General features: G+C 41.9%; 1 protein-coding gene across 1 annotated transcript in view; it reads right to left on the bottom strand.

Annotated features, from left to right (window-relative positions):
• Positions 1-25,493, bottom strand: part of LOC118966137 (isocitrate dehydrogenase [NAD] subunit gamma, mitochondrial-like) — a 114,690-nt gene that overhangs the window by 43,303 nt on the left and 45,894 nt on the right. Inside the window, exons 5-6 of the mRNA XM_090185620.1 lie at positions 15,997-16,057; positions 8,843-8,975 (exon numbers count right to left, since the gene is read on the bottom strand). Coding sequence (XP_090041746.1) covers positions 8,843-8,975; positions 15,997-16,057 — 194 coding nt within the window. The remainder of the gene's footprint in view (positions 1-8,842; positions 8,976-15,996; positions 16,058-25,493) is intronic.

The following is a 25,493-nucleotide window of genomic DNA, read 5'->3' as shown; positions in this document are numbered from 1 at the left end:
AATCCACAAGTCAAGCAGTATGAATAGTTTGTGAAGGCACTGTAAATCCCCAAGTCAAGCGGTATGAATACTTTGTGAAGGCACTGTAAATCCCCAAGTCAAGCGGTATGAATACTTTGTGAAGGCACTGTGAATCCCCAAGTCAAGCAGTTTGAATAGTTTGTGAAGGCACTGTAAATCCCCAAGTCAAGCGGTATGAATACTTTGTGAAGGCACTGTAAATCCCCAAGTCAAGCAGTATGAATACTTTGTAAAGAAACTGTAAATCCCCAAGTCAAGGGGTATGAATACTTTGTGAAGGCACTGTAAATCCCCAAGTCTAGTAGTATGAATACTTTGTGAAGGCACTGTGAATCCCCAAGTCAAGGGGTATTAATTATTTGTGAAGGCACTGTAAATCCCCAAGTCAAGCGGTATGAATACTTTGTGAAGAAACTGTAAATCCCCAAGTCAAGCAGTATGAATACTTTGTGAAGGCACTGTAAATCCCCAAGTCAAGCGGTGTGAATACTTTGTGAAGGCACTGTAAATCCCCAAGTCAAGCGGTGTGAATACTTTGTGAAGGCACTGTAAATCCACAAGTCAAGCAGTATGAATAGTTTGTGAAGGCACTGTAAATCCCCAAGTCAAGCGGTATGAATACTTTGTGAAGGCACTGTAAATCCCCAAGTCAAGCGGTATGAATACTTTGTGAAGGCACTGTGAATCCCCAAGTCAAGCAGTTTGAATAGTTTGTGAAGGCACTGTAAATCCCCAAGTCAAGCGGTATGAATACTTTGTGAAGGCACTGTAAATCCCCAAGTCAAGCAGTATGAATACTTTGTAAAGAAACTGTAAATCCCCAAGTCAAGGGGTATGAATACTTTGTGAAGGCACTGTAAATCCCCAAGTCTAGTAGTATGAATACTTTGTGAAGGCACTGTGAATCCCCAAGTCAAGGGGTATTAATACTTTGTGAAGGCACTGTAAATCCCCAAGTCAAGCGGTATGAATACTTTGTGAAGGCACTGTAAATCCCCAAGTCAAGCGATATGAATACTTTGTGAAGAAACTGTAAATCCCCAAGTCAAGGGGTATGAATACTTTGTGAAGGCACTGTAAATCCCCAAGTCTAATAGTATGAATACTTTGTGAAGGCACTGTGAGTCCCCAAGTCAAGCGGTATGAATACTATGTGAAGGCACTGTAAATCCACAAGTCATGCGGTATGAATACTTTGTGAAGAAACTGTAAATCCCCAAGTCAAGGGGTATGAATACTTTGTGAAGGCAATGTAAACCCCCAAGTCAAGTAGTATGAATACTTTGTGAAGGCACTGTAAATCCCCAAGTCAAGGGGTATGAATACTTTGTGAAGGCACTGTGAATCCCCAAGTCAAGCGGTATGAATACTTTGTGAAGGCACTGTAAATCCCCAAGTCAAGCGGTATGAATACTTTGTGAAGGCACTGTGAATCCCCAAGTCAAGCAGTTTGAATAGTTTGTGAAGGCACTGTAAATCCCCAAGTCAAGCGGTATGAATACTTTGTGAAGGCACTGTAAATCCCCAAGTCAAGCAGTATGAATACTTTGTAAAGAAACTGTAAATCCCCAAGTCAAGGGGTATGAATACTTTGTGAAGGCACTGTAAATCCCCAAGTCTAGTAGTATGAATACTTTGTGAAGGCACTGTGAATCCCCAAGTCAAGGGGTATTAATTCTTTGTGAAGGCACTGTAAATCCCCAAGTCAAGCGGTATGAATACTTTGTGAAGAAACTGTAAATCCCCAAGTCAAGCAGTATGAATACTTTGTGAAGGCACTGTAAATCCCCAAGTCAAGCGGTGTGAATACTTTGTGAAGGCACTGTAAATCCCCAAGTCAAGCGGTGTGAATACTTTGTGAAGGCACTGTAAATCCACAAGTCAAGCAGTATGAATAGTTTGTGAAGGCACTGTAAATCCCCAAGTCAAGCGGTATGAATACTTTGTGAAGGCACTGTAAATCCCCAAGTCAAGCGGTATGAATACTTTGTGAAGGCACTGTGAATCCCCAAGTCAAGCAGTTTGAATAGTTTGTGAAGGCACTGTAAATCCCCAAGTCAAGCGGTATGAATACTTTGTGAAGGCACTGTAAATCCCCAAGTCAAGCAGTATGAATACTTTGTAAAGAAACTGTAAATCCCCAAGTCAAGGGGTATGAATACTTTGTGAAGGCACTGTAAATCCCCAAGTCTAGTAGTATGAATACTTTGTGAAGGCACTGTGAATCCCCAAGTCAAGGGGTATTAATACTTTGTGAAGGCACTGTAAATCCCCAAGTCAAGCGGTATGAATACTTTGTGAAGGCACTGTAAATCCCCAAGTCAAGCGATATGAATACTTTGTGAAGAAACTGTAAATCCCCAAGTCAAGGGGTATGAATACTTTGTGAAGGCACTGTAAATCCCCAAGTCTAATAGTATGAATACTTTGTGAAGGCACTGTGAGTCCCCAAGTCAAGGGGTATGAATACTTTGTGAAGGCACTGTATAAATCCCCATGTCAAGCGGTATGAATACTTTTTGAAGGCACTGTAATTCCCCAAGTCAAGCAGTATGAATACTTTGTGAAGGCACTGTAAATCCCCAAGTCAAGCGGTATGAATACTATGTGAAGGCACTGTAAATCCACAAGTCATGCGGTATGAATACTTTGTGAAGAAACTGTAAATCCCCAAGTCAAGGGGTATGAATACTTTGTGAAGGCAATGTAAACCCCCAAGTCAAGTAGTATTAATACTTTGTGAAGGCACTGTGAATCCCCAAGTCAAGGGGTATGCATACTTTGTGAAGGCACTGTAAATCCACAAGTTAAGCAGTATGAATACTTTGTGAAGGCACTGTAAATCCCCAAGTCAAGGGGTATGAATACTTTGTGAAGGCACTGTGAATCCCCAAGTCAAGGGGTATGAATACTTTGTGAAGGCACTGTAAATCCCCAAGTCAAGCGGTATGAATACTTTGTGAAGGCACTGTAAATCCCCAAGTCAAGCGGTATGAATACTTTGTGAAGAAACTGTAAATCCCCAAGTCAAGCAATATGAATACTTTGTGAAGGCACTGTAAATCCCCAAGTCAAGTAGTATGAATACTTTGTGAAGGCACTGTGAATCCCCAAGTCAAGGGGTATGAATACTTTGTGAAGGCACTGTAAATCCCCAAGTCAAGTAGTATGAATACTTTGTGAAGGCACTGTGAATCCCCAAGTCAAGGGGTATGAATACTTTGTGAAGAAACTGTAAATCCCCAAGTCAAGGGGTATGAATACTTTGTGAAGGCACTGTAAAACCCCAAGCCAAGCGGTATGAATACTTTGTGAAGGCACTGTAAATCCCCAAGTCAAGTAGTATGAATACTTTGTGAAGGCACTGTAAATCCCCAAGTCAAGTAGTATGAATACTTTGTGAAGGCACTGTAAATCCCCAAGTCAAGCGGTATGAATACTTTGTGAAGGCACTGTAAATTCCCAAGTCAAGCGGTATGAATACTTTGTGAAGGCACTGTAAATCCCCAAGTCAAGAGGTGTGAATACTTTGTGAAGGCACTGTGAATCCCCAAGTCAAGGGGTATGAATACTTTGTGAAGGCACTGTAAATCCCCACATCAAGGGGTATGAATACTTTGTGAAGGTACTGTAAATCCCCAAGTCAAGCAGTATGAATACTTTGTGAAGGCACTGTAAATTCCCTAGTCAAGCGGTATGAATACTTTGTGAAGGCACTGTGAATCCCCAAGTCAAGCGGTATGAATACTTTGTGAAGGCACTGTGAATCCCCAAGTCAAGGGGTATGAATACTTTGTGAAGTCACTGTAAATCCCCAAGTCAAGCGTTATGAATACTTTGTGAAGGCACTGTAAATCCCCAAGTCAAGCGGTGTGAATACTTTGTGAAGAAACTGTAAATCCCCAAGTCAAGGGGTATGAATACTTTGTGAAGGCAATGTAAATCCCCAAGTCAAGTAGTATGAATACTTTGTGAAGGCACTGTGAATCCCCACATCAAGCGGTATGAATACTTTGAGAAGGCACTATAAATCCCCAAGTCAAGTAGTATGAATACTTTGTGAAGGCACTGTAAATCCCCAAGTCAAGCGGTATGAATACTTTGTGAAGAAACTGTAAATCCCCAAGTCAAGGGGTATGAATACTTTGTGAAGGCACTGTAAATCCCCAAGTCAAGCGGTATGAATACTTTGTGAAGGCACTGTAAATCCCCAAGTCAAGCGGTATGAATACTTTGTGAAGGCGTGTAAATCCCCACATCAAGTGGTATGAATTCTTTGTGAAGGCACTGTAAATCCCCAAGTCAAGCGGTATGAATACTTTGTGAAGAAACTGTAAATCCCCAAGTCAAGCAGTATGAATACTTTGTGAAGGCACTGTAAATCCCCAAGTCAAGCGGTGTGAATACTTTGTGAAGGCACTGTAAATCCCCAAGTCAAGCGTTGTGAATACTTTGTGAAGGCACTGTAAATCCACCAGTCAAGCAGTATGAATAGTTTGTGAAGGCACTGTAAATCCCCAAGTCAAGCGGTATGAATACTTTGTGAAGGCACTGTAAATCCCCAAGTCAAGCGGTATGAATACTTTGTGAAGGCACTGTGAATCCCCAAGTCAAGCAGTTTGAATAGTTTGTGAAGGCACTGTAAATCCCCAAGTCAAGCGGTATGAATAGTTTGTGAAGGCACTGTAAATCCCCAAGTCAAGCAGTATGAATACTTTGTAAAGAAACTGTAAATCCCCAAGTCAAGGGGTATGAATACTTTGTGAAGGCACTGTAAATCCCCAAGTCTAGTAGTATGAATACTTTGTGAAGGCACTGTGAATCCCCAAGTCAAGGGGTATTAATACTTTGTGAAGGCACTGTAAATCCCCAAGTCAAGCGGTATGAATACTTTGTGAAGGCACTGTAAATCCCCAAGTCAAGCGATATGAATACTTTGTGAAGAAACTGTAAATCCCCAAGTCAAGGGGTATGAATACTTTGTGAAGGCACTGTAAATCCCCAAGTCTAGTAGTATGAATACTTTGTGAAGGCACTGTGAGTCCCCAAGTCAAGGGGTATGAATACTTTGTGAAGGCACTGTATAAATCCCCATGTCAAGCGGTATGAATACTTTTTGAAGGCACTGTAATTCCCCAAGTCAAGCAGTATGAATACTTTGTGAAGGCACTGTAAATCCCCAAGTCAAGCGGTATGAATACTTTGTGAAGGCACTGTAAATTCCCAAGTCAAGCGGTATGAATACTTTGTGAAGGCACTGTGAATCCCCAAGTCAAGGGGTATGAATACTTTGTGAAGGCACTGTAAATCCCCAAGTCAAGCGGTATGAATACTTTGTGAAGGCAATGTAAATCCCCAAGTCAAGTAGTATGAATACTTTGTGAAGGCACTGTGAATCCCCACATCAAGCGGTATGAATACTTTGAGAAGGCACTATAAATCCCCAAGTCAAGTAGTATGAATACTTTGTGAAGGCACTGTAAATCCCCAAGTCAAGCGGTATGAATACTTTGTGAAGAAACTGTAAATCCCCAAGTCAAGGGGTATGAATACTTTGTGAAGGCACTGTAAATCCCCAAGTCAAGCGGTATGAATACTTTGTGAAGGCACTGTAAATCCCCAAGTCAAGCGGTATGAATACTTTGTGAAGGCGTGTAAATCCCCACATCAAGTCGTATGAATTCTTTGTGAAGGCACTGTAAATCCCCAAGTCAAGCGGTATGAATACTTTGTGAAGAAACTGTAAATCCCCAAGTCAAGCAGTATGAAAACTTTGTGAAGGCACTGTAAATCCCCAAGTCAAGCGGTGTGAATACTTTGTGAAGGCACTGTAAATCCCCAAGTCAAGCGGTGTGAATACTTTGTGAAGGCACTGTAAATCCACAAGTCAAGCAGTATGAATAGTTTGTGAAGGCACTGTAAATCCCCAAGTCAAGCGGTATGAATACTTTGTGAAGGCACTGTAAATCCCCAAGTCAAGCGGTATGAATACTTTGTGAAGGCACTGTGAATCCCCAAGTCAAGCAGTTTGAATAGTTTGTGAAGGCACTGTAAATCCCCAAGTCAAGCGGTATGAATACTTTGTGAAGGCACTGTAAATCCCCAAGTCAAGCAGTATGAATACTTTGTAAAGAAACTGTAAATCCCCAAGTCAAGGGGTATGAATACTTTGTGAAGGCACTGTAAATCCCCAAGTCTAGTAGTATGAATACTTTGTGAAGGCACTGTGAATCCCCAAGTCAAGGGGTATTAATACTTTGTGAAGGCACTGTAAATCCCCAAGTCAAGCAGTATGAATACTTTGTGAAGGCACTGTAAATCCCCAAGTCAAGCAATATGAATACTTTGTGAAGAAACTGTAAATCCCCAAGTCAAGGGGTATGAATACTTTGTGAAGGCACTGTAAATCCCCAAGTCTAGTAGTATGAATACTTTGTGAAGGCACTGTGAGTCCCCAAGTCAAGGGGTATGAATACTTTGTGAAGGCACTGTATAAATCCCCATGTCAAGCGGTATGAATACTTTTTGAAGGCACTGTAATTCCCCAAGTCAAGCAGTATGAATACTTTGTGAAGGCACTGTAAATCCCCAAGTCAAGCGGTATGAATACTTTGTGAAGGCACTGTAAATCCACAAGTCATGCGGTATGAATACTTTGTGAAGAAACTGTAAATCCCCAAGTCAAGGGGTATGAATACTTTGTGAAGGCAATGTAAACCCCCAAGTCAAGTAGTATTAATACTTTGTGAAGGCACTGTGAATCCCCAAGTCAAGGGGTATGCATACTTTGTGAAGGCACTGTAAATCCACAAGTTAAGCAGTATGAATACTTTGTGAAGGCACTGTACATCCCCAAGTCAAGGGGTATGAATACTTTTTGAAGGCACTGTAAATCCCCAAGTCAAGCGGTATGAATACTTTGTGAAGGCACTGTAAATCCACAAGTCAAGCAGTATGAATACTTTGTGAAGGCACTGTAAATTCCCAAGTCAAGCGGTATGAATACTTTGTGAAGGCACTGTGAATCCCCAAGTCAAGGGGTATGAATACTTTGTGAAGGCACTGTAAATCCCCAAGTCAAGCGGTATGAATACTTTGTGAAGGCACTGTAAATCCCCAAGTCAAGCGGTATGAATACTTTGTGAAGAAACTGTAAATCCCCAAGTCAAGGGGTATGAATACTTTGTGAAGGCACTGTAAATCCCCAAGTCAAGTATTATGAATACTTTGTGAAGGCACTGTGAATCCCCAAGTCAAGGGGTATGAATACTTTGTGAAGGCACTGTAAATCCCCAAGTCAAGTAGTATGAATACTTTGTGAAGGCACTGTGAATCCCCAAGTCAAGGGGTATGAATACTTTGTGAAGAAACTGTAAATCCCCAAGTCAAGGGGTATGAATACTTTGTGAAGGCACTGTAAAACCCCAAGCCAAGCGGTATGAATACTTTGTGAAGGCACTGTAAATCCCCAAGTCAAGTAGTATGAATACTTTGTGAAAGCACTGTAAATCCCCAAGTCAAGTAGTATGAATACTTTGTGAAGGCACTGTAAATCCCCAAGTCAAGCGGTATGAATACTTTGTGAAGGCACTGTAAATTCCCAAGTCAAGCGGTATGAATACTTTGTGAAGGCACTGTAAATCCCCAAGTGAAGAGGTGTGAATACTTTGTGAAGGCACTATAAATCCTCAAGTCAAGCGGTGTGAATACTTTGTGAAGGCACTGTAAATCCCCAAGTCAAGCAGTATGAATACTTTGTGAAGGCACTGTAAATCCCCACGTCAAGCAGTGTGAATACTTTGTGAAGGCACTGTGAATCCCCTAGTCAAAGGGTATGAATACTTTGTGAAGGCACTGTAAATCCCCAAGTCAAGTAGTATGAATACTTTGTGAAGGCACTGTAAATCCCCAAGTCAAGCGGTATGAATACTTTGTGAAAGCACTGTGAATCCCCAAGTCAAGCGGTGTGAATACTTTGTGAAGGCACTGTAAATCCCCAAGTCAAGCAGTATGAATACTTTGTGAATGCACTGTAAATCCCCACGTCAAGCAGTGTGAATACTTTGTGAAGGCACTGTGAATCCCCAAGTCAAGGGGTATGAATACTTTGTGAAGGCACTGTAAATTCCCAAGTCAAGTAGTATGAATACTTTGTGAAGGCACTGTAAATCCCCAAGTCAAGGGGTTTGAATACTTTGTGAATCCACATGCTGTGTGGATCAGGTGTTTCTATTTTTCCTGGCAAGTAAATGACAGGCTAATTATTGTGTTTGTAGACAGTCATGTTTAATTTATTATTTAAAATGTTCATGCTTTGGTGAAACTAAATTAGAGGCCTAGATTCACCTTGAAAACAGTTGTGTTTTGTTATTTATTAATTCAAATGTTCATACAAATAGCCTATAGGACAGGTCGTTCAGTTGTGTTGTATTACTGTGTAGGAGACTTGGTCTTCGAGCCTGAATGTTTTGTTTGTTTTTTCAAGTACAATGTTTTAAATCAGGGATGAAGACACAACGGGCAATGTTTTAAATCAGGGATGAAGACACAACGGGCAATGTTTTAAATCAGGGATGAAGACACAACGGGCAATGTTTTAAATCAGGGAGGAAGACACAATGGGCAATGTTTTGCTTTTCAGATTTTTCATGTATAAGAACATCATTCTATTGTAACAACTTTACAGGCAAATTTCTATGCTGTTAAGATGAATTACCATCATCAAGATGTGATTTATTCTGAGCACCATGGGTGCAATTTACTGGTCCCCACAAGAATAGTTAAACACGTCCACACACACACATACACCGTACACACACACCTCGTGCTCCAGACTGCTGTATTCTCCCTCAGTGTTTTCTCTGATGATGATGATGTCGATGTTCCTGTGACGAGTCCGAACGCCTGGCAGAGACTGGCAGTGCATCACGTTGGCATACAGGTCCAGACTGGTACTGTAGGGGTGGAGGTCAGAAAGACATTAGAGAAAGACAGAGTGAGAGAACACAGGGACAGAGGGAGAGAGAGACAGAGTGAGAGAACACAGGGACAGAGGGATAGAGAGAGAGAGTGAGAGAACACAGGGACAGAGGGAGAGAGAGACAGAGTGAGAGAACACAGGGACAGAGGGAGAGAGAGACAGAGTGAGAGAACACAGGGACAGATGGAGAGAGAGACAGAGTGAGAGAACACAGGGACAGAGGGAGAGAGAGAGAGTGAGAGAACACAGGGACAGAGGGAGGGAGAGAGTGAGAGAACACAGGGACAGAGGGAGAGAGAGACAGAGTGAGAGAACACAGGGACAGAGGGAGGGAGAGACAGAGTGAGAGAACACAGGGACAGAGGGAGAGAGAGACAGAGTGAGAGAACACAGGGACAGAGGGAGAGAGAGACAGAGTGAGAGAACACAGGGACAGAGGGAGGGAGAGACAGAATGAGAGAACACAGGGACAGAGTTAGGGAGAGACAGAGTGAGAGAACACAGGGACAGAGGGAGGGAGAGACAGAGTGAGAGAACACAGGGACAGAGGGAGAGAGAGACAGAGTGAGAGAACACAGGGACAGAGGGAGGGAGAGACAGAGTGAGAGAACACAGGGACAGAGGGATAGAGAGAGAGAGAGAACACAGGGACAGATGGAGAGAGAGACAGAGTGAGAGAACACAGGGACAGAGGGAGAGAGAGACAGAGTGAGAGAACACAGGGACAGAGGGAGGGAGAGACAGAGTGAGAGAACACAGGGACAGAGGGAGAGAGAGACAGAGAGAGAACACAGGGACAGAGGGAGAGAGAGACAGAGTGAGAGAACACAGGGACAGAGGGAGAGAGAGACAGAGAGATGGCAGGAGGGAAGGCTAGTACATGCTGTACGGGAGAGACAATATGGTGCAATATGCAGAAATGCAATATGCAGAAATTGCTTCGCCATTTCCTGGTTGCAAAAATTTGAATAGTTCTGATGTCAGTTTGAAAAAACAAGCACTACAAAACATTAAGAACACGTGCTCTTTCCATGACTCAATATTAGGGGGTGTTCCTAATGTTTGGTAGACTCAGTGTATAGTGTAGAAGAGAATGCTTGTACCTTCTAAACCTGTAAATAACCACAAATATCCTATTTTCCTCTGTTTGAATCTGGAGGACAAAACCCAAAGTAAAAGACGCAAATCCAAACTTTATGCAAGAAATATCAATCATCTACCGCTTCTTAGACTTGCTTTCAATGCGGATGACAGATTTATAACTCACATTTCTACGTGAATTTGGTCGCGTCACCCCAAAAGTGGCATATTGCCGCTTTAAAGCAGAAAGCCGCAGGTCGTGGGCCGCCCCATTTCCTGTGTGGTGTTTTCACTTTGAACGAAAACAAGGGGGTTTAGCCCTGGGCCACCATGGGCCAGGCCTTCTGGGCTAGGTGTGTCTTTGTATTAAACCCACCTACTTGAATGACCCTGCTGCTCCAGAGCTGGAGAGGAAGTGAGAAGTGAGCAGAAGGACATAAGACAAAGGAATGTGTAGTATCTGTGTGTGTTAACTGTAAGGGTACCCATGGTGCTGGAGACCAAAGGTGTTTGCTGATAGAGAGGTAGGTTTAGGTTGCCAGAATCAGAGTAGTGCAGAAGGTGTCGTATGCTGAGACAGTGAAGAGAGTAGAAGAGGAAGATGGGCAAGTTGGTATAGTGGTGAGGTTTTAATGGGTCTAGGCCTAGCTAGTTTAGTGAGGAGGTTTTAATAGGTCTAGGGTTGGTGTGTGTGTATGGTTCCCAATTGGAGGCAGCTGATAATCATTACCAATATTGAGGATCATACTTAGTGTGTCCTTTTTCCCACCTGCTAGGGGGGATATTGTTTTGTATGAGTGGGTTAGGGTTAGGGTTAGTGACTAGGGGGGTTTCTAGGTATTATATACTTAGTGTGTCCTTTTTCCCACCTGCTAGGGGGGGATATTGTTTTGTATGAGTGGGTTAGGGTTAGGGTTAGTGACTAGGGGGGTTTCTAGGTAGTATATACTTAGTGTGTCCTTTTTCCCACCTGCTAGGGGGATATTGTTTTGTATGAGTGGGCTAGGGTTAGGGTTAGTGACTAGGGGGGTTTCTAGGTATTATATACTTAGTGTGTCCTTTTTCCCACCTGCTAGGGGGATATTGTTTTGTATGAGTGGGTTAGGGTTAGTGACTAGGGGGGTTTCTAGGTATTATATACTTAGTGTGTCCTTTTTCACACCTGCTAGGGGGGATATTGTTTTGTATGAGTGGGTTAGGGTTAGTGACTAGGGGGGTTTCTAGGTATTATATACTTAGTGTGTCCTTTTTCACACCTGCTAGGGGGGATATTGTTTTGTATGAGTGGGTTAGGGTTAGTGACTAGGGGGGTTTCTAGGTATTATATACTTAGTGTGTCCTTTTTCACACCTGCTAGGGGGGATATTGTTTTGTATGAGTGGGTTAGGGTTAGGGTTAGTGACTAGGGGGGTTTCTAGGTATTATATACTTAGTGTGTCCCTTTTCCCACCTGCTAGGGGGGATATTGTTTTGTATGAGTGGGTTAGGGTTAGGGTTAGTGACTAGGGGCGTTTCTAGGTATTATATACTTAGTGTGTCCTTTTTCCCACCTGCTAGGGGGGGATATTGTTTTGTATGAGTGGGTTAGGGTTAGTGACTAGGGGGTTTCTAGGTATTATATACTTAGTGTGTCCTTTTTCCCACCTGCTAGGGGGGATATTGTTTTGTATGAGTGGGTTAGGGTTAGTGACTAGGGGGGTTTCTAGGTATTATATACTTAGTGTGTCCTTTTTCCCACCTGCTAGGGGGGATATTGTTTTGTATGAGTGGGTTAGGGTTAGGGTTAGTGACTAGGGGCGTTTCTAGGTATTATATACTTAGTGTGTCCTTTTTCCCACCTGCTAGGGGGGGATATTGTTTTGTATGAGTGGGTTAGGGTTAGTGACTAGGGGGTTTCTAGGTATTATATACTTAGTGTGTCCTTTTTCCCACCTGCTAGGGGGGATATTGTTTTGTAGGAGTGGGTTAGGGTTAGGGTTAGTGACTAGGGGGGTTTCTAGGTATTATATACTTAGTGTGTCCTTTTTCCCACCTGCTAGGGGGGGATATTGTTTTGTATGAGTGGGTTAGGGTTAGTGACTAGGGGGGTTTCTAGGTATTATATACTTAGTGTGTCCTTTTTCCCACCTGCTAGGGGGATATTGTTTTGTATGAGTGCCTATGAGCGCTACGCATTTCACGATCGTTATATCTTTGTTGTTTTGGAAGTTTCACTAACATTAAAATGTGGAACTCTACTCACGCTGCGCCTTGGTCCAATTATTCATATGACAGTCGTGAAAGAATATTCCCCCAAGTCAGGACCAAGCAGCGTTCCCAGGAGGTGCAGGAGAGTTGGCCATGGGAAGAGATACTAGGTGGATGCGAGACCCTTCCTTGGCGGGAGTCGCCGAGGAGTAAAGGAGGACAGCGACGACGCCGGGGTCCGCGGCCACAAACAGCCCAAGGGCAACCCCAAGTTGTTTGGGGGGGAGGCACAAGGGGCGGTCGGCCGGGGAGAGAGCCAGAGACCGTCTGGGAGTCGATGGAGCAGTTTGAGGAGGGATATCGGAGAGAGATGTTGGCTAGGAGTATGCTGCAGCGCAGGCGTTTTGAGGAGCGTGTCATCATTCCCGTGCAACCTGGGCCGGCTCCACGCATCAGGCCTCCAGTGCGCCTTCCCAGCCCGGTACGTCCTGTGCCGGCTCCCCACACTTGTCCAGCAGTGCGTGGGTACAGTCCGGAGTCTCCAGCGACGTTCTACAGCCCGGAACATCCAGTGACGGTCCACGGCCCAGAGCTTCCAGTGACGGTCCATGGCCCGGAGCTTCCAGTGACGGTCCACGGCCCGGAGCTTCCAGTGACGGTCCACGGCCCGGAGCTTCCAGTGACGGTCCACTGCCCGGAGCTTCCAGTGATGGTCCACGGCCCGGAGCTTCCTGCGCCGGTGCTCAGTCCAGTCATGGCGTCCAGTCCCGTTCCATGGTCGGAGCCTTCCTCTGCGTCAGTGCCCAATCCGGGCACGGCTTTTAGCCCGGCTCCATGGCCGGATCTGCGGTCCGAGCGGGTGCTACGTCCCGCACCGGAGCCGCCACCGATGCTAGTTGCCCACCCCATCTAGTTTTAGGGTTTGCAGTCGGAGTCCGGGGGGGTACTGTCACAAAATGTGGAACTCTACTCACGCTGCGCCTTGGTCCAATTACTCATACGATGGTCGTGACAGTTTTAATGGGTCTAGGGTTAGTTGGTAGAGAGGTGAGGTTTTAATGGATCTAAGGTTTGTTTGGGATTTTATTTTTTACAAAGAGTAATGAAGTCCTACAGAATAGTTGGCTGATACACAGCCAATACATTACGTGGAGGCATGCACCTTTAACATTTGTTTGTGTACAGCAATAATACCAAAGAAGAAGGAGAGGAAGTGAATGTCACTTGCAAACTAATGTTACAGCCGCCAAAAACAAAAAGAGAAGATGAATCCAACAAGCATTATTCTCAGTTCTTGGATCTGAAACAACCCCACAAGAGATAAATACAGTTGACGTCGGAAGTTTACATAATACTTAGGTTGGAGTCATGAAAACTCGTTTTTCAACCACTCCACAAATGTCTTGTTAACAAACTATAGTTTTGGCAAGTCGGTTAGGACATCTACTTTGTGCATGACACACGTAACAAATGTTTACAGATTATTTCACTGTATCACAAATCCAGTGGGTCAGAAGTTTACATGCACTAAGTTGACTGTGCCTTTAAACAGCTTAAAAAACATTAATAAAGTACAGTATCTTTTACGTTGCTATTTTGAGTTTATCTCTATAATTATATTGTTTATATTTTTTTTAAGTATTGTTTGTGCATTGTTTGTGTTTGTGCATTGCCAGTCAGGGGGGCAGTAATTTTGGAGCCCACTGTACAGTGTGTGCAAATGAGGTAAGATAAGGGAGGAAGTGTCACGACTTCCGCCGAAGTCGGTCCCTCTCCTTGTTCGGGCGTCGTTCGGCGGTCGACCTCACCGGCCATCTAGCCATCGCGATCCACTTTTCATTTTCCATTTGTTTTGTCTTTGTTTAACACACCTGGTTTCAATTCCCCAATTACATGTTCATTATTTAACCATCTGTTTTCCCCATGGTTTTTGTGCGTGATTGTTTTATGCATGTTCGGTCCGTTATCGTGGGCTCGGTATTACGACATGTTATTGGAATATTTGAGTAAAGTTACTTGTGTTACTCATCTCTGCTGACCTGCGCCTGACTCCTCTGCACCAGCTACACCCAGACCACTACAGGAAGGCAATAAATAGGCCATGGTGGTGAAGTAATTACAATTTACCAAATAGACACTGGTGTGATTGATGTGAAGAAGTTGAATGTGCAAGTGGATGTACTGGGGTGCAAAGGAGCAAGATAAATAAATAAATACAGTATGGGGATGAGATAGTTGGATGGGCTATTTTCAGATGGGCTATGTACAGGTTCAGTGATCTGTGAGCTGCTCTGCTGCTTAAAGCTAGTGAGGGAGATATGAGTCTCCAGCTTCAGTGATTTTGCAGTTTGTTCCAGTCATTGGCAGTAGAGAATTGGAAAAAAAGGCGGCCAAAGGAGGAATTGGCTTTGGGGATGACCAGTGAGATATACCTGCTGCAGCGCGTGCTACGGGTGAGTGGTGACTATGGTGTCCAGTGAGCTGAGATAAGGTGGGGTTTTACCTAGCAGAGACTTATAGATGACCTGGAGCCAGTGGGTTTGGCGACGAGTATGAAGCAAGTGCCAACCAACGAGAGCGTACAGGTCACAGTGGTGGTTAGTATATGGGGCTTCGGTGACAAAACGGATGGCACTGTGATAGACTGCATCCAATTTGTGTGTGGAGGCTATTATGTGTTGGAGGCTATTATGTAAATTACATCGCTGAAATCGAGGATCGGTAGGATGGTCAGTTTTACGAGGATATGTTTGGCAGCATGATGAAGGATGCTTTGTTGCGAAATAGGAAGCCGATTGTAGATTTAATTTTGGATTGGAGATGCTTAATGTGAGTCTGGAAGGAGAGTTTACAGTCTAACCAGACACCTAGGTATTTGTAGTTGTCCACATATTCTAAGTCAGAACCATCCAGAGTGGTGATGCTGGATGGTTTGGTGCGGGCAGAGATCGCTTGAAGATCATGCTCTTAGGTTTACTAACGTTTAAGAGCAGTTGGAGGCCACGGAAGGAGAGTTGTATGGCATTGAAGCTCGTCTGGAGGTTTGTTAACACAGTGTCCAAAGAAGGACCAGAAGTATACAGAATGGTGTCGTCTGTGTAGAGGTGGATCAAAGAATCACCAGCAGCAAGAGCGACATCGTTGATATATAGAGAGAAAAGTGTTGGCCCGAGATTTGAACCCTGTGGCACCCCCTAGAGACTGCCAGAGGTCCAGACAACAGGCCCTCCGATTTGACACAATGAACTCTGTCTGAGAAGTAGTTGGTGAACCAGGTGAGGCAGAGACAGAAAGACAGTAACATTTTATTTGATGACAGAATGAATAACCAGCCTGTCAATATACAGTATTGATTCCTATCTAGTGTGAACCAGGACAACTGAATGAATTACCAGTGTGGTCAGTCGAGAAGATAATGTCTCATCTGCATGACATATTGGTGGACTTTGGGCCATCAAGTCATAGGATGGATAAATTAGCATGAAAATAATTATCAAATCATAAAGCATAACAGAAAATGAATAGGGTCATTAGACCTATCCCAGAAGGCCAGACCAAGGCGGCTCAGGGCTCAACCTCCTGGGTTTAGCTCAAAGTGAAAAAGAAAAACAAGAAGTGGGGTGTGTGGCATAGGGTCGCCCACAATCAATAGATTCCTGCTTTAAATCTACCACATGGAGAGGTAGGGTGAGGGGTTAGGTCAGGGATTAGAGGTCAGAGGATCTCACCGTAGCAGGTTATTTCTGGATATAAAAGAGGGAGGCAGGTTGTGGTTGGTCTCAATGTTGCCTGGAGAAAAAACACACTGATTAGATATTGTACCTCTGTCTCTGTGTCTTTCCATCTCTGTCTTTCCATCTCTGTCTTTTTATCTCTGTCTTTCCATCTCTGTCTTTTTATCTCTGTCTTTTTATCTCTGTCTTTCCATCTCTGTCTTTCCATCTCTGTCTTTTCATTTCTGTCTTTTTATCTCTGTCTTTTTATCTCTGTCTTTCCATCTCTGAATTTTTATCTCTGTCTTTCCATCTGTTTTTCCATCTCTGTCTTTCCATCTGTCTTTCCATCTGTCTTTCCATCTGTCTTTCCATCTCTGTCTTTCCATCTCTGTCTTTTTATCTCTGTCTTTCCATCTGTCTTTCCATCTGTCTTTCCATCTCTGTCTTTTCATCTCTGTCTTTCCATCTCTGTCTTTTTATCTCTGTCTTTCCATCTCTGTCATTCCATCTCTGTCTTTCCATCTCTGTCTTTTTATCTCTGTCTTTCCATCTGTTTTTCCATCTCTGTCTTTCCATCTGTCTTTCCATCTGTCTTTCCATCTGTCTTTCCATCTCTGTCTTTCCATCTCTGTCTTTTTATCTCTGTCTTTCCATCTGTCTTTCCATCTGTCTTTCCATCTCTGTCTTTTCATCTATGTCTTTCCATCTCTGTCTTTCCATCTCTGTCTTTTTATCTCTGTCTTTCCATCTCTGTCATTCCATCTCTGTCTTTTTATCTCTGTCTTTCCATCTGTCTTTCCATCTCTGTCTTTTTATCTCTGTCTTTCCATCTCTGTCTTTTTATCTCTGTCTTTCCATCTGTCTTTCCATCTGTCTTTCCATCTCTGTCTTTTCATCTCTGTCTTTCCATCTCTGTCTTTGTATCTCTGTCTTCCATTTCTGTCATTCCATCTCTGTCTTTCCATCTCTGAATTTTTATCTCTGTCTTTCCATCTGTTTTTCCATCTCTGTCTTTCCATCTGTCTTTCCATCTGTCTTTCCATCTCTGTCTTTCCATCTCTGTCTTTTTATCTCTGTCTTTCCATCTGTCTTTCCATCTGTCTTTCCATCTCTGTCTTTTCATCTCTGTCTTTCCATCTCTGTCTTTTTATCTCTGTCTTTCCATCTCTGTCATTCCATCTCTGTCTTTCCATCTCTGTCTTTTTATCTCTGTCTTTCCATCTGTTTTTCCATCTCTGTCTTTCCATCTGTCTTTCCATCTGTCTTTCCATCTCTGTCTTTCCATCTCTGTCTTTTTATCTCTGTCTTTCCATCTGTCTTTCCATCTGTCTTTCCATCTCTGTCTTTTCATCTATGTCTTTCCATCTCTGTCTTTCCATCTCTGTCTTTTTATCTCTGTCTTTCCATCTGTCTTTCCATCTGTCTTTCCATCTCTGTCTTTTCATCTATGTCTTTCCATCTCTGTCTTTCCATCTCTGTCTTTTTATCTCTGTCTGTTTATCTCTGTCTTTCCATCTCTGCCTTTTTATCTCTGTCTTTCCATCTGTCTTTCCATCTGTCTTTCCATCTCTGTCTTTTTATCTCTGTCTTTCCATCTCTGTCTTTTTATCTCTGTCTTTCCATCTCTGTCTTTTTATCTCTGTTTCTACATCTCTGTCTTTCCATCTCTGTCTTTTTATCTCTGTCTTTCCATCTGTCTTTCCTTCTCTGTCTTTCCATCTCTGTCTCTCCATCTCTGTCTTTTTATCTCTGTCTTTCCATCTGTTTTTCCATCTCTGTCTTTCCATCTGTCTTTCCATCTGTCTTTCCATCTGTCTTTCCATCTCTGTCTTTCCATCTCTGTCTTTTTATCTCTGTCTTTCCATCTGTCTTTCCATCTGTCTTTCCATCTCTGTCTTTTCATCTCTGTCTTTCCATCTCTGTCATTTTATCTCTGTCTTTCCATCTCTGTCATTCCATCTCTGTCTTTCCATCTCTGTATTTTTATCTCTGTCTTTCCATCTGTCTTTCCATCTCTGTCTTTCCATCTCTGTCTTTTAATCTCTGTCTTTCCATCTGTCTTTCCATCTGTCTTTCCATCTCTGTCTTTTCATCTATGTCTTTCCATCTCTGTCTTTCCATCTCTGTCTTTTTATCTCTGTCTTTCCATCTCTGTCATTCCATCTCTGTCTTTTTATCTCTGTCTTTCCATCTGTCTTTCCATCTCTGTCTTTCCATCTCTATCTCTCCATCTCTGTCTTTTTATCTCTGACTTTCCATCTCTGTCATTCCATCTCTGTCTTTTTATATCTGTCTTTCCATCTCAGTCATTCCATCTCTGTCTTTTTATCTCTGTCTTTCCATCTGTCTTTCCATCTCTGTCTTTTTATCTCTGTCTTTCCATCTCTGCCTTTGTATCTCTGTCTTTCCATCTGTCTTTCCTTCTGTCTTTCCATCTCTGTCTTTTTATCTCTGTCTTTCCATCTCTGTCTTTTTATCTCTGTCTTTCCATCTCTGTCTTTTTATCTCTGTTTCTACATCTCTGTCTTTCCATCTCTGTCTTTTTATCTCTGTCTTTCCATCTGTCTTTCCTTCTCTGTCTTTCCATCTCTGTCTCTCCATCTCTGTCTTTTTATCTCTGTCTTTCCATCTGTCTTTCCATCTCTGTCTTTCCATCTGTTTTTCCATCTCTGTCTTTCCATCTGTCTTTCCATCTGTCTTTCCATCTCTGTATTTCCATCTCTGTCTTTTTATCTCTGTCTTTCCATCTGTCTTTCCATCTGTCTTTCCATCTCTGTCTTTTCATCTCTGTCTTTCCATCTCTGTCTTTTTATCTCTGTCTTTCCATCTCTGTCATTCCATCTCTGTCTTTCCATCTCTGTATTTTTATCTCTGTCTTTCCATCTGTTTTTCCATCTCTGTCTTTCCATCTGTCTTTCCATCTGTCTTTCCATCTCTGTCTTTCCATCTCTGTCTTTTAATCTCTGTCTTCCATCTGTCTTTCCATCTGTCTTTCCATCTCTGTCTTTTCATCTATGTCTTTCCATCTCTGTCTTTCCATCTCTGTCTTTTTATCTCTGTCTTTCCATCTCTGCCTTTTTATCTCTGTCTTTCCATCTGTCTTTCCATCTGTCTTTCCATCTCTGTCTTTTTATCTCTGTCTTTCCATCTCTGTCTTTTTATCTCTGTCTTTCCATCTCTGTCTTTTTATCTCTGTTTCTACATCTCTGTCTTTCCATCTCTGTCTTTTTATCTCTGTCTTTCCATCTGTCTTTCCTTCTCTGTCTTTCCATCTCTGTCTCTCCATCTCTGTCTTTTTATCTCTGTCTTTCCATCTGTCTTTCCATCTCTGTCTTTCCATCTGTTTTTCCATCTCTGTCTTTCCATCTGTCTTTCCATCTGTCTTTCCATCTGTCTTTCCATCTCTGACTTTCCATCTCTGTCTTTTTATCTCTGTCTTTCCATCTGTCTTTCCATCTGTCTTTCCATCTCTGTCTTTTCATCTCTGTCTTTTTATCTCTGTCTTTCCATCTCTGTCATTCCATCTCTGTCTTTCCATCTCTGTATTTTTATCTCTGTCTTTCCATCTGTTTTTCCATCTCTGTCTTTCCATCTGTCCTTCCATCTGTCTTTCCATCTCTGTCTTTCCATCTCTGTCTTTTAATCTCTGTCTTTCCATCTGTCTTTCCATCTGTCTTTCCATCTCTGTCTTTTCATCTATGTCTTTCCATCTCTGTCTTTCCATCTCTGTCTTTTTATCTCTGTCTTTCCATCTCTGTCATTCCATCTCTGTCTTTTTATCTCTGTCTTTCCATTTGTCTTTCCATCTCTGTCTTTTTATCTCTGTCTTTCCATCTCTGCCTTTTTATCTCTGTCTTTCCATCTCTGTCTTTCCATCTCTGTCTTTTTATCTCTGTCTTTCCATCTCTGTCTTTCCATCTCTGTCTCTCCATCTCTGTCTTTCCATCTCTATCTCTCCATCTCTGTCTTTTTATCTCTGACTTTCCATCTCTGTCTTTCCATCTCTGTCTTTTTATCTCTGTCTTTCCATCTCTGTCATTCCATCTCTGTCTTTTTATCTCTGTCTTTCCATCTGTCTTTCCATCTCTGTCTTTTTATCTCTGTCTTTCCATCTCTGCCTTTTTATCTCTGTCTTTCCATCTGTCTTTCCATCTGTCTTTCCATCTCTGTCTTTTTATCTCTGTCTTTCCATCTCTGTCTTTTTATCTCTGTCTTTCCATCTCTGTCTTTCCATCTCTGTCTTTTTATCTCTGTCATTCCATCTCTGTCTTTTTATCTCTGTCTTTCCATCTGTCTTTCCATCTCTGTCTTTTTATCTCTGTCTTTCCATCTCTGCCTTTTTATCTCTGTCTTTCCATCTGTCTTTCCATCTGTCTTTCCATCTCTGTATTTTTATCTCTGTCTTTCCATCTGTTTTTCCATCTCTGTCTTTCCATCTGTCTTTCCATCTGTCTTTCCATCTCTGTCTTTCCATCTCTGTCTTTTAATCTCTGTCTTTCCATCTGCCTTTCCATCTGTCTTTCCATCTCTGTCTTTTCATCTATGTCTTTCCATCTCTGTCTTTCCATCTCTGTCTTTTTATCTCTGTCTTTCCATCTCTGTCATTCCATCTCTGTCTTTTTATCTCTGTCTTTCCATCTGTCTTTCCATCTCTGTCTTTTTATCTCTGTCTTTCCATCTCTGCCTTTTTATCTCTGTCTTTCCATCTCTGTCTTTCCATCTCTGTCTTTTTATCTCTGTCTTTCCATCTCTGTCTTTCCATCTCTGTCTCTCCATCTCTGTCTTTCCATCTCTATCTCTCCATCTCTGTCTTTTTATCTCTGTCTTTCCATCTCTGTCTTTCCATCTCTGTCTTTTTATCTCTGTCTTTCCATCTGTTTTTCCATCTCTGTCTTTCCATCTGTCTTTCCATCTGTCTTTCCATCTGTCTTTCCATCTCTGTCTTTCCATCTCTGTCTTTCCATCTCTGTCTTTTTATCTCTGTCTTTCCATCTCTGCCTTTTTATCTCTGTCTTTCCATCTGTCTATCCATCTGTCTTTCCATCTCTGTCTTTTTATCTCTGTCTTTCCATCTCTGTCTTTTTATCTCTGTCTTTCCATCTCTGTCTTTTTATCTCTGTTTCTACATCTCTGTCTTTCCATCTCTGTCTTTTTATCTCTGTCTTTCCATCTGTCTTTCCTTCTCTGTCTTTCCATCTCTGTCTCTCCATCTCTGTCTTTCAATCTCTGTCTCTCCATCTCTGTCTTTTTATCTCTGTCTTTCCATCTGTCTTTCCATTTCTGTCTTTCCATCTGTCTTTCCATCTCTGTCTTTCCATCTGTCTTTCCATCTCTGTCTTTCCATCTCTGTCTTTCCATCTCTGTCTTTCCATCTCTGTCTTTTTATCTCTGTCTTTCCATCTGTCTTTCCATCTCTGTCTTTCCATCTGTCTTTCCATCTGTCTTTCCATCTCTGTCTTTCCATCTGTCTTTCCATCTGTCTTTCCATCTCTGTCTTTCCATCTCTGTCTTTTTATCTCTGTCTTTCCAACTGTCTTTCCATCTCTGTCTTTTCATCTCTGTCTTTTTACCTCTGTCTTTCCATCTCTGTCTTTTTATCTCTGTCTTTCCATCTCCGTCTTTTTATCTCTGTCTTTTTATCTGTCTTTCCATCGCTGTCTTTTTATCTCTGTCTTTCCATCTCTGTCTTTCCATCTCTGTCTTTCATTCTCTGTCTTTCCATCTCTGTCTCTTTATCTCTGTATTATTATCTCTCTCTTTCCATCTCTGTCTTTCCATCTCTGTCTTTCCATCTCTGTCTTTGTATCTCTGTCTTTCCATCTCCGTCTTTTTATCTCTGTCTTTTTATCTGTCTTTCCATCGCTGTCTTTTTATCTCTGTCTTTCCATCTCTTTCTTTCCATCTCTGTCTTTCATTCTCTGTCTTTCCATCTCTGTCTCTTTATCTCTGTATTATTATCTCTCTCTTTCCATCTCTGTCTTTCCATCTCTGTCTTTCCATCTCTGTTTTTGTATCTCCGTCTTTCCATCTCTGTCTCTCTGTCTTTCCATCTCTGTCTCTCCATCTCTGTCTTTCCATCTCTGTCTTTCCATCTCTGTCTTTTTATCTCTGTCTTTCCATCTCTGTCTTTTTATCTCTGTCTTTTTATCTCTGTCTTTCCATCTCTGTCTTTTTATCTCTGTCTTTCCAACTCTGTCTTTCCATCTCTGTCTCTCCATCTCTGTCGTTCCATCTATGTCCCTCCATCTCTGTCTTTTTATCTCTGTCTTTCGATCTCTGTCTTTCCTTCTCTGTCTCTCCATCTCTGTCTTTCCATCTCTGTCTCTCCATCTCTGTCTTTCGATCTCTGTCTTTCCATCTCTGTCTTTCCATCTCTGTCTTTTTATATCTGTCTTTTTACCTCTGTCTTTCCATCTCCGTCTTTTTATCTCTGTCTTTTTATCTGTCTTTCCATCTCTGTCTTTTTATCTCTGTCTTTCCATCTCTGCCTTTTTATCTCTGTCTTTCCATCTGTCTTTCCATCTGTCTTTCCATCTCTGTCTTTTTATCTCTGTCTTTCCATCTCTGTCTTTTTATCTCTGTCTTTCCATCTCTGTCTTTTTATCTCTGTTTCTACATCTCTGTCTTTCCATCTCTGTCTTTTTATCTCTGTCTTTCCATCTGTCTTTCCTTCTCTGTCTTTCCATCTCTGTCTCTCCATCTCTGTCTTTTTATCTCTGTCTTTCCATCTGTCTTTCCATCTCTGTCTTTCCATCTGTTTTTCCATCTCTGTCTTTCCATCTGTCTTTCCATCTGTCTTTCCATCTGTCTTTCCATCTCTGTCTTTCCATCTCTGTCTTTTTATCTCTGTCTTTCCATCTGTCTTTCCATCTGTCTTTCCATCTCTGTCTTTTCATCTCTGTCTTTCCATCTCTGTCTTTTTATCTCTGTCTTTCCATCTCTGTCATTCCATCTCTGTCTTTCCATCTCTGTATTTTTATCTCTGTCTTTCCATCTGTTTTTCCATCTCTGTCTTTCCATCTGTCCTTCCATCTGTCTTTCCATCTCTGTCTTTCCATCTCTGTCTTTTAATCTCTGTCTTTCCATCTGTCTTTCCATCTGTCTTTCCATCTCTGTCTTTTCATCTATGTCTTTCCATCTCTGTCTTTCCATCTCTGTCTTTTTATCTCTGTCTTTCCATCTCTGTCATTCCATCTCTGTCTTTTTATCTCTGTCTTTCCATTTGTCTTTCCATCTCTGTCTTTTTATCTCTGTCTTTCCATCTCTGCCTTTTTATCTCTGTCTTTCCATCTCTGTCTTTCCATCTCTGTCTTTTTATCTCTGTCTTTCCATCTCTGTCTTTCCATCTCTGTCTCTCCATCTCTGTCTTTCCATCTCTATCTCTCCATCTCTGTCTTTTTATCTCTGACTTTCCATCTCTGTCTTTCCATCTCTGTCTTTTTATCTCTGTCTTTCCATCTCTGTCATTCCATCTCTGTCTTTTTATCTCTGTCTTTCCATCTGTCTTTCCATCTCTGTCTTTTTATCTCTGTCTTTCCATCTCTGCCTTTTTATCTCTGTCTTTCCATCTGTCTTTCCATCTGTCTTTCCATCTCTGTCTTTTTATCTCTGTCTTTCCATCTCTGTCTTTTTATCTCTGTCTTTCCATCTCTGTCTTTCCATCTCTGTCTTTTTATCTCTGTCATTCCATCTCTGTCTTTTTATCTCTGTCTTTCCATCTGTCTTTCCATCTCTGTCTTTTTATCTCTGTCTTTCCATCTCTGCCTTTTTATCTCTGTCTTTCCATCTGTCTTTCCATCTGTCTTTCCATCTCTGTATTTTTATCTCTGTCTTTCCATCTGTTTTTCCATCTCTGTCTTTCCATCTGTCTTTCCATCTGTCTTTCCATCTCTGTCTTTCCATCTCTGTCTTTTAATCTCTGTCTTTCCATCTGCCTTTCCATCTGTCTTTCCATCTCTGTCTTTTCATCTATGTCTTTCCATCTCTGTCTTTCCATCTCTGTCTTTTTATCTCTGTCTTTCCATCTCTGTCATTCCATCTCTGTCTTTTTATCTCTGTCTTTCCATCTGTCTTTCCATCTCTGTCTTTTTATCTCTGTCTTTCCATCTCTGCCTTTTTATCTCTGTCTTTCCATCTCTGTCTTTTTATCTCTGTCTTTCCATCTCTGTCTTTCCATCTCTGTCTCTCCATCTCTGTCTTTCCATCTCTATCTCTCCATCTCTGTCTTTTTATCTCTGTCTTTCCATCTCTGTCTTTCCATCTCTGTCTTTTTATCTCTGTCTTTCCATCTGTTTTTCCATCTCTGTCTTTCCATCTGTCTTTCCATCTGTCTTTCCATCTGTCTTTCCATCTCTGTCTTTCCATCTCTGTCTTTTTATCTCTGTCTTTCCATATGTCTTTCCATCTGTCTTTCCATCTCTGTCTTTTCATCTCTGTCTTTCCATCTCTGTCTTTTTATCTCTGTCTTTCCATCTCTGTCATTCCATCTCTGTCTTTCCATCTCTGTCTTTTTATCTCTGTCTTTCCATCTGTTTTTCCATCTCTGTCTTTCCATCTGTCTTTCCATCTGTCTTTCCATCTCTGTCTTTCCATCTCTGTCTTTTTATCTCTGTCTTTCCATCTGTCTTTCCATCTGTCTTTCCATCTCTGTCTTTTCATCTATGTCTTTCCATCTCTGTCTTTCCATCTCTGTCTTTTTATCTCTGTCTTTCCATCTGTCTTTCCATCTGTCTTTCCATCTCTGTCTTTCCATCTCTGTCTTTTTATCTCTGTCTTTCCATCTCTGCCTTTTTATCTCTGTCTTTCCATCTGTCTATCCATCTGTCTTTCCATCTCTGTCTTTTTATCTCTGTCTTTCCATCTCTGTCTTTTTATCTCTGTCTTTCCATCTCTGTCTTTTTATCTCTGTTTCTACATCTCTGTCTTTCCATCTCTGTCTTTTTATCTCTGTCTTTCCATCTGTCTTTCCTTCTCTGTCTTTCCATCTCTGTCTCTCCATCTCTGTCTTTCAATCTCTGTCTCTCCATCTCTGTCTTTTTATCTCTGTCTTTCCATCTGTCTTTCCATTTCTGTCTTTCCATCTGTCTTTCCATCTCTGTCTTTCCATCTGTCTTTCCATCTCTGTCTTTCCATCTCTGTCTTTCCATCTCTGTCTTTCCATCTCTGTCTTTTTATCTCTGTCTTTCCATCTGTCTTTCCATCTCTGTCTTTCCATCTGTCTTTCCATCTGTCTTTCCATCTCTGTCTTTCCATCTGTCTTTCCATCTGTCTTTCCATCTCTGTCTTTCCATCTCTGTCTTTTTATCTCTGTCTTTCCAACTGTCTTTCCATCTCTGTCTTTTCATCTCTGTCTTTTTACCTCTGTCTTTCCATCTCTGTCTTTTTATCTCTGTCTTTCCATCTCCGTCTTTTTATCTCTGTCTTTTTATCTGTCTTTCCATCGCTGTCTTTTTATCTCTGTCTTTCCATCTCTGTCTTTCCATCTCTGTCTTTCATTCTCTGTCTTTCCA

Source organism: Oncorhynchus mykiss, chromosome 9, assembly GCF_057628025.1.
Source record: "Oncorhynchus mykiss isolate SJ-2025 chromosome 9, ASM5762802v1, whole genome shotgun sequence".
Taxonomy (NCBI): Eukaryota; Metazoa; Chordata; class Actinopteri; order Salmoniformes; family Salmonidae; genus Oncorhynchus; species Oncorhynchus mykiss.
This window is presented reverse-complemented; position numbering and strand designations above follow the sequence as displayed.